We start from the raw sequence: 9,365 nt of genomic DNA on the forward strand, positions 1-9,365 counted from the left end.
CCACCTCAATGGATTCAGCTGTCACACTGGGCCATTCTCTAACCCAGCGGTGCGCAATCTGTGGGGCGCGACCCCCAGGGGGGGCGCGAGACTGCCGACGGGGGGCGCGGGGTTTACAGAGGCCCCGCGCGCTTCCCGAAGGCACTTAAATTAAGTGCCGGGGGAGCTGCAGGGCCTCTGTAAACCATACTTACCCGTGGCTCCGGCGGCTTCCTCCCGGCGTCGCCATGGCAACGCGGCGTCAAAATGACGCTGCGAGGTCATGTGACGTCACGTTGCTATGGCAACGTGACGTCATTAAGCCGGTGCGAGGGTAAGTTGGGGTTGGGGGGGGCGCGGGAGTGAGGGGACAGCCGGCAGGGGGGCGCAGGGAAAAAAGTTTGCGCCCCCCTGCTCTAACCTGAGCCGCACCTTATCCTACAATAAGCAGCCACCTTACCTTCTTGTTTCAACATTGTCCCTCATTCCCTCTAGAGTGTAAGCTCCCGGGATCAGGGCCCTCATTAGCTCTCTGTAGCTGTTTGTGCGTGTTTGCCTTCACCTGTGTGTAACTGTTTATGTAGTATACAAACCTCTGCGCCCCGTTGTACCGCTCTGCGGAATGTGTTGGCGCTTCACAAATAAACGACAATAATAGTTAGTAGTTATATACCTGCCGGTCCCCTCCTCGGCAGCGAAAGGGTTAAGAAATGGGGTATTTGCAGAGCAAAGAATAAAAAAAAACGGCCAAGAACGTGAGAAAAGTTTTATTACCAACGCCCCGTGTTGCACAGCTGAATATTCATTTACACGGCAATAAAAGCACGTCCCACCCCGGGGCGGCCCGAACATGAATCCAGGTCCCGGTGTGGCATTGTTCCGCTCCGGGGTTTGTATAATGTGAAGACCGGCCCGGATCGCACCGGGAGTTGTTTCTTATATAGGTGGTAGTCGGATGGTAATTTCAGCTGCGGGGGGCTCCTACGTCCTCTGTATGTGCTGCCCGTACGCCGTGAGGCTTACAGTTCCCTGTGGCGCGCGGACCAATAGGAAGCCGCGACAGATGACATCGCAGCGTCCGCGCCGCTGGAAATGTAAACCTCCGTATGCTGGCGGCAGCACCTACAGAGGGAAGTATTTTGGGGAGCGAGGAGACCCCGGAGCTCAAATTAATGGGGCTCCCCTCCGGAGACCTCGGCTTCTAGCTTAGAAAATTACCCAGAACCTCTAACTCTTCCGGCGCTGGATTGCCTCGCCTTGCAACGCTGGGTAACTTTTCCAAAGCAATGCACTGCAGGGGTTAACTGCCCAGCGCAAACCACAGGCGGTTCTTATTCACCCCGCCCACCGACCCTGGGTACGTAACCCCTTCCCGGCCAGAGAGGTCTCCAATCCACAGCATAGCAACAAGGAATCTGTTTATCAAGTCTCACAGCCACACAATCCAGCATCCGGTTTATCCATCAGGCGGAATCCTGCGGAACACGTTGGGAGCGTTTCCCTTTAATTATCCGGGTATTATTCTTTTGCACGGGTGGGATTCCATAACCACACTGCCCCAGAATACCCTGTATAGGGCCGTATTTACTAAGCAGTGTTTATTGGACACGCGCGTCAGGACACCGGGCAGCAGCAGCCGTCTCGGTGCTTGGCGAGCAGAGACACGCGGGAGAAGGTTTTTCCACAGCCCGGGCACCGGTACCTTTTGACCTCCGAGTGCGTCTGCAGGTGAGCGCGCAGGTTGGAGCGGTCAGCGAAACCGCGGCCGCAATGGAAGCAGGAGAATGGCTTCTCACCTGGAGAGGGGAGAAGAAGTCACCGGAGTGTGTGACGGGGGGAAGCAGAGCAGCACAGTCTCTGATTTATCAAGTCTAGAGCGGTGGGGCTAAACTCCCCAACAGGGCAGGTTTTCAGGATATCCCTGCTTCAGCACAGGTGGCTCCATCAGTCCCTGCTTCAGCACAGGTGGCTCCATCAGTCCCTGCTTCAGCGCAGATGGCTCAATCAGAGGCTCAGTCTTTGACTGAGCCACCTGTGCTGATGCTGAGATATTCTTAAAACCTGACCTGTTGGGAGGTATTGACGAGTGGATTTGCCCACCCCTGCTGTAACTCATATCATATTAGTACCGGCCTGCTCTTCAAAGATTGTCTTCATCTCTAGCTTGTGAGGTTACCAGGTTAACCTATACACTGCACTGGGGAGAGCTCCATTTTAACCTCCCGGATACTTAATATTTCAAACGCTCAGATCTCCTGAACGGAGAGTCGAATGAAATAATTATTTTTTTATTTTTTTAACAGAGTTGGAAATAGCAAGAGGACCTCAATCTCGCCAGTTTTAAAAATATCCGTATGCAGAGAGGCGCGAACGGCATCTTGCGGCTGTTCGCGCCAATAAAATGGCGCGATTGTCTCCTTTTTGCCTCGCCAGAAAAAACTGGCAAGAAGCTGCCGCTCGCGGCCATTGCAAAGGGAAAAAAAAGGCGCGAATTTGTTTTTACATGTTTCTGAAGCGCGCATCTCGCCAATTTAAACTCGCCACACGCATCCATGTTAAACATAGCAGAATTCGCACTTTTCTGCATATGGAGAATAAAACTCTCCAAAAAAGCTACTTTTTAATAAATTCGCCAATTTTAAAATTCGCTGCTCTCTGCATAGGCCCCTAGGTCCCCTCTCCTCCCCACCAGGTCTCCCCTCCCTCCTCACCAAGCTTCACCCTCCTCCCCACTGAATCTCCCCTCTCGCCACTCCCCACCAAGCCTCGCCCTCCTCCCCACCAAATTTCCCCTCCCCACCAGGTCCCCCCTCCTCCCCACTAGGTCCCCCCTCCTCCCCACTGGGTCTCCCCTCCTCCGCACCGGGTCCCCCCTCCTCCGCACCGGGTCCCCCCTCCCCTCCCACCAGGTCCCCCCCCCCCACCAGGTCCCCCCTCCTCCCCACTAGGTCCCCCCTCCTCCCCACTGGGTCTCCCCTCCTCCGCACCGGGTCCCCCCTCCTCCCCACTGGGTCTCCCCTCCTCCGCACCGGGTCCCCCCTCCTCCCCACTAGGTCCCCCCTCCTCCCCACTGGGTCTCCCCTCCTCCGCACCGGGTCCCCCCTCCGGGTCTCCCCTCCCCTCCCACCAGGTCCCCCCCCCCCACCAGGTCCCCCCTCCTCCCCACTAGGTCTCCCCTCCTCCCCACTAGGTCCCCCCTCCTCCGCACTGGGTCTCCCCTCCTCCGCACCGGGTCCCCCCTCCTCCCCTCCGGGTCTCCCCCCTGACCTGTGTGTGTCCTGATGTGTCCTTGCAGCAGCCAGGGCCTGGAGAAAGCTTTGCCGCAGATCCTGCAGGCGCAGGGCAGCGTGTGGGTGCGGATGTGCATCTTCAGGGCGCCCGGGCTGGTGTAGGCCTTGGCACAGTGCTGGCAGCTGAAGAGCCCGCGTGCCGGCCCGTGTCGCTGTTGGAGGCCGCTCCCGCAGGCTCTGTGACAGTCTGAGCATCCCAGAGAATCTGGTTGTCGCGCAGCCTCTCTCTGCGGGGGCTGGTGCTGGGTGGTCCTAGCCCCTGGCACGACACTGCCCCCGTCGGACGCGCGCCTCCTGGGGGGCATGTTTAGGTTGTTCATGCTGTCTTTGAGAGGTTGCCCAGTTGCCAAAAGAGAGATTGCGTCGCTCACCCTGCTGCCCAGAGAGTGCGGGGAAGCTGTGACCGGCTGTTCCTTCGGCCCCGGGGCCGCTGGGCTCGGTGACAGCGCTGGACGTGTCCACCACAACTCCCCTGCAGGACGTTCTGCGGTGGGGGCATCCGCTTGCTGAAGCAGCGACAGCACCACACCTGTGCAGGTGCCACACGAAGCCGCGACATCTGTAGGGGTGTCGGAGAGAAAGAAGTGAACATCTGCACCCGTCCCCCCGAACTTTCACAACACAGAGGCTCGGCTGGGCCTACTAATCACTGCATGTTATTATATCGCTCTGCAATGCGTCACACTCGCGAGATAATTACATCATTAGGTGCCAGGGGCTCCGGCTGGGGAAACAAAATGGCCGTGGTAAAACTCCAAAGATGCGAGGGCCAATAGGAAATCACAACTTCATGGGTTACGCCTTCCTATAGGTCCAAACAGTGGCAGCCACGTTGCATTCACCGCGAGGGACACCAAGAAGTACCGCAGTCGTTATCTTGGTAACCGGCGGTCCCTGTGCTGAAAGTGGCAAAGTTCGGCAATGGCGCCTGTCCCGGTTCCAATTATGTCAAAAAATCCTATAGATTTTCTGGAACTTCAGCTTTAAGCAACAATCTGACACACAGGAACCAAAATGCAATGTGGCACTTAAACATCTGTCTGTAACTGTGCCGTCTCCCCTCTCCAGATTAAAAAATAATATATATATATATATATATATATATATATCAAATGGAAATATTACTGTGTGCTCATTTGCATGTCTTAGACAGGTCTGCAACCCTGCCTTTCCCCATTATCACCTAGCACACAGCGCTTCCACTGCAGCAAGGGATTCTGGGAATATATATATATATATATATTTTAAAGTTATGGTGGGTGAAAAAGGCAAAAAAAATAAAAAAAATAACTATATACAAGGAAGTGATAGCAGGCACTCTAGGTCTTATGCAAAAATAGCTAAAGTTTAATGCAAAAAGGTGCACGTTTCGGCTTTCCAAGAAGCATTTAGACAGTAGAGAAGATTACCTTTTTGTATTAAACTTGAGCTATTCTTGCATAAAACCCGCAGTGCCTGCGATCTTTCCTGTATTCCTAATCCTTTTGCAGTTAATGCCTGGGCAGTATACAAGTCTTAGTAGAGTGCCACTATACCTGGTGATAATATATATACTGTATGTATATATCATTGGCTTTTATTTTCCATTTCCCATCCCGTGTAATACCTTTGGAGAATTGACGATACTAAAACATTACAAGGAGGGACTCAAAATATAACTATTTCTAAGGCTGAGCTCACACTGCCTGCGACGTCCGCGCTCTTGCGTGTGCGCCTCCTCCGCTCGCTCCTGCAGCCCAGCGATCTGTGAGCTAGCTGCAGGAGTTGGGGCGTGGCCATTTGGGGGCGTGGCGGGGGGGGCGTGACGAACACGTCACAGAGCGGGTTCTCCTTTGTTGGCCGAACGAGCTCACGTGACGCGGCTGCAGCCCCAAATTTCAATTTGGGTTGTGGCGGCAAAATGTGGCAGCGTCAACACTGGACTTTGCCGCCACAAGCAGTTTCTAGTGTGACAACTGTCATCCACTTGCCTCAAAGAATGACGATCGTGCGCGCGTCGTGTAGCCGGCAGCGTGAGCTAGCCCTGCGGCACACCTCCGCTGCGATCCCCGCCGCCTTGGGCTCGTTGCTGCACTGGCTTCTAACAAAGAAATGTTTCCGGGGGCCAGTTTGCGGAGCTAAAAGCTGTGAAACGAAACCCCGTTATGAGACCCTCGTTATAGATGGGACACATGCTGTCACTTTCCTGGGTGGATTGGACCTTCGGATCAGATCTCAGCGCTCTGGGTATTCTGCTCCGGTGTAATATCCTGTTACTGATGTGCGGATTTGTACCAGAGAGACTGACTCCAAACCAGTGACCCTCATGGAGACCCAGTGGGAGAGGATCCGCCTAACCTGCCCGCTAACAATTAGACAGGGAAAGGAGCAGCAGGTGAATTCTGCGCACTGCGGATTTACGCGTCCCGCGGACTGCCCCTGCGTTTCCAACGGGATAAAAGCGCAGTTATCTATCGCTGCGGTTAAGGCGTGAGTAAGAGGGGCGAGATTATACGGGGTGATAATTAGCAAAATTCGGAAGCTGCACCTCCTGCAAAGGTTATGTCACCCCGGTGGCACAGAGGGTGACATATTGTGTCAGGGATACAAGGTTTGGGATTGTCCCGAGAAAATGTCCACTTTCTTAGGAGAAACACAAGCCGGGGATGTGAGATCGTTGCTATATCCAGGGAATCACATCTTTGGGTCGTTCAGCACATGTTCAGAGACTGCAATATAAATGTGTTCTTGCCTTGTAATTAGTTTCAGTAATTCATGACATATGCACCCAGGACTGTGTGATCCTGTCCCTGATACTCTGCAGTCAGGGGGTCATCTGTACATTACACATAAACCCAGGACTGTGTGATCCTGTCCCTGATACTCTGCAGTCAGGGGGTCATCTGTACATTACATATAAACCCAGGACTGTGTGATCCTGTCCCTGATTCTCTGCAGTCAGGAGGACACCTGCACATTACATATACACCCAGGACTGTGTGATCCTGTCCCAGATACTCTGCAGGCAGGGGGTCACCTGCACATTACATATACACCCAGGACTGTGTGATCCTGTCCCTGATACTCTGCAGGCAGGGGGACACCTGCACATTACATATACACCCAGGACTGTGTGATCCTGTCCCTGATACTCTGCAGTCAGGGGGACACCCTATAAAGTATTCTTAGGATCATCACTCTCCCCTTTGGACCTGTCTGCATTGTGAGTGATAGAGGTGCAGCCCCCTCAGGTGTGGTGCTTCCTTACCTGCCTGTGCCTCTAGCAGCTGTCCATAGTTGGGGATCCTGTGGCTGCAGGATTTCTTCACTAGGAAGGACCTGGGCATCCTCTGTCACTGTCCCCCTCTGTCACTGTCCCCCTCTGTCACTGTCCCAGCCTGGGACAGAGACACCCTGGTTACAAATTGACTGGACTCATTAGCATGAGGGCTGCAGCAGAGCCAATCAGGGGGTCAGGCAAGTGCAGTGGGCGGGGTTTCTCAGTTAATATCCCCAGCAGCAGGTGCATGCAGAAGAGGAGAGTAACACAGTATAGGGGGTGTCGGTATGGGGGCTGGTTGGCACAGTATGGAGGGGTTTACCACAGTATGGGGGGGAGGGGGGACAGCATACAGGCTTGTTGGCATAGCATGGGGGGAGGGGGGGTTGGCACAGCATGCAGGCTGGCATAGTTTGGGGGGTGGCACAGTATAGGGGCTGGTTGGCTTAGGTATGGTGGGTTTGGCACAGTATAGGGGCTGGTTGGCTTAGTATGGTGGGTTTGGCACAGTGTAGGGGCTGGTTGGCATAGTATGGTGGGGGTTGGCACAGTTTAGGGGCTGGTTGGCATAGTATGGTGGGGGTTGGCACAGTGTAGGGGCTGGTTGGCATAGTATGGTGGGGGTTGGCACAGTTTAGGGGCTGGTTGGCATAGTATGGGGGGGTTGGCACAGTGTAGGGGCTGATTAGCATAGTATATGGAGGTTGGCACAGTGTAGGGGCTGGTTAGCATAGTATGGGGAGGTTGGCACAGTGTAGGTGCTGGTTGACATAATATGGGATGGGGGTTGGCAGTCTAGGGGCTGGCTGGCATAGTATGGCAGGGGGTTGGCACAGTGTAAGAGCTGGTTGGCATAGTATGGGGGGTTGGCACAGTGTAGGGGCTGGTTAGCATAATTTGGGGGGGTTGTTGGCACAGTATGGGGGTCTGTTTTCTTTGCTGACAGTTTTTTTTATTCAATAAGGCACTCAGCATGGAGTACAGGGGATTGTGCCAAACATATGCCCTGTTTGTGCAGTATAGTTATTAAAGCAATAAGGGCTTCCCAAAGTGTCACCTTTTTTCTGTAACTTTGAATGTTTCAACATTTGGTTGATAATCAATCAAAATAAACACATTATTTGTTGATTTTTCTGAGACAGTTTTGTCATTGTCTCAGTCATTTTTATATATCCCCGAGATGTAATATTTAGCAACCTTAGCCAAAAAAATTGCCACAAAATCATGCCCTTTTCTTAAGCCCGTCTCCCACATATCTGTACATTTAAAGATAAATCACCTTAGAAAATAAGAGAAAAAATAATGATCAGCCCTCGTCTTAGCTGATCGTATGTAAAAACAAACCAGGAAGTCATTTACAAATATTTTTAAGATTATGGGCTTTGTTAAAATGGTACTTGGCACAATCTGATCCTTTCTCCCTAATCCAACTCCCCCTCCCCGGCACAGGAGGCTCAATCAGTCCTTGCTTCAGCACAGGTAGCCCTATCAGTAGCTCAGTCTTTGACCTGTGCTGAAGCAGGGATATCCTGAAAACCTGACCTGTTGGGGGTTCTTCAGGACAAGAGTTGAGAACCCCTGAGCTAACTAGTAAAACAAGGTGTTCCTCACCCTCCAAACTCGTGTTACTGACTCACCCCCTGATCTCACAATTAAAGCAGAGGGGTGTTAAGGAGACTGGGGAGAGTAACTAAAATCAAATCCACAATGTGGTTTTATTTGAAGAGCCCCCAACCTTGATCATTCTCCTTATTAACACTCAGAGACACCCAGGGGTTACCCAACTCTTTACAACACACCTAAGGCCAGGTCCCCAGTGCCCGCTGCGGCGCACGCCACACACCCCAGCACAGCCCTCTATGGGACAGGCCCCAGTGACAGATATGCCCCACCATGGCCGCGCCCTCCGTCATGGCCCCGCACCCCCACGCATCACGTCGCTCCCATACAGACCGCCGATCACGGCTGTAGTCTGTGCACGTGCCGCCAGGCAGCGAGGCCTGGGGTCGTAGCCTTAGGCCGTGATTATACCAAAAAAACGCTGGCGGCGTCTCCTAGCGTGATGCCGCGCGGCGCAAAAACAAACTGCTGAAATCCTATGTAGCCGACCATACCATCAGCGACGTGCACGCCGCCTGGAGCTGCAGATTGGAGAGGAGACCGAGGATTTTATTTTGGGCAGGCGACGGCCGCGTCACGTGAGCGGTTCAGCCAATGAGGGCGAACCGCTCACGGCCACGCCTCCCTGTGTGCTCAGCGTCTCTCCTCCCGTCTCTGCTGCATGATCAGATGCAGCTCGGCGGCAGCGTGAGGGTGAGGTCACCGGATCGCGTGGCCGCTCAGCGGCATCTGGTATAATCAAGCCCTAAGGCTGCGATTATACAGAAAAACGCCCGTAGCGGCACCGCGCGGCGCAAGAAACAAGTTTCATACATACGTGATAAGTGGCTATACCAAATTCAACTGTCACCCTGCTTGCTACTGCAAAGCGGGAGACAGTTGATGCATTTTCAAAATGTGTTTTTGCGCCGGGCTGTGTCGCTACGGGCGACACCACGGGTGTTTTTCGGTATAATTGCAGCCTAAGTGATGGCTGCAGCAGGGCCGATTCCTCTGTCAGAGGGAGAAATGCAAACACACCCGTTCTCTAGTAAGTATTCCAATTAGATTGTAAGCTCTTCGGGGCAGGGACTCCTTTTCCTAAATGTACCTTTTATGTCTGAAAGTGCTTCTTCCTATTATGTATTATTTATATGATTGTCCCGTGTATTACTGCTGTGAAGCGCTATGTACATTAATGGCGCTATTTAAATAAAGAGAATATAAACACATACATA

General features: G+C 53.2%; 1 protein-coding gene across 1 annotated transcript; it reads right to left on the bottom strand.

The window, feature by feature from the left end:
* Positions 1-730: 730 nt before the first annotated feature.
* SNAI3 (snail family transcriptional repressor 3) lies at positions 731-8,345 on the bottom strand. The gene is made up of 3 exons (XM_075576782.1): positions 6,517-8,345; positions 3,247-3,828; positions 731-1,775 (listed from the first exon to the last, which is right to left on the bottom strand). The coding sequence occupies exons 1-3, from the start codon at positions 6,593-6,595 to the stop codon at positions 1,594-1,596; spliced, it is 843 nt and encodes a 280-aa protein (XP_075432897.1). The 5' UTR covers positions 6,596-8,345; the 3' UTR covers positions 731-1,593.
* Between the last annotated feature and the right edge of the window lie 1,020 nt (positions 8,346-9,365).

This window comes from Ascaphus truei, chromosome 19 (genome assembly GCF_040206685.1).
Source record: "Ascaphus truei isolate aAscTru1 chromosome 19, aAscTru1.hap1, whole genome shotgun sequence".
In the NCBI taxonomy this organism is placed as follows: Eukaryota; Metazoa; Chordata; class Amphibia; order Anura; family Ascaphidae; genus Ascaphus; species Ascaphus truei.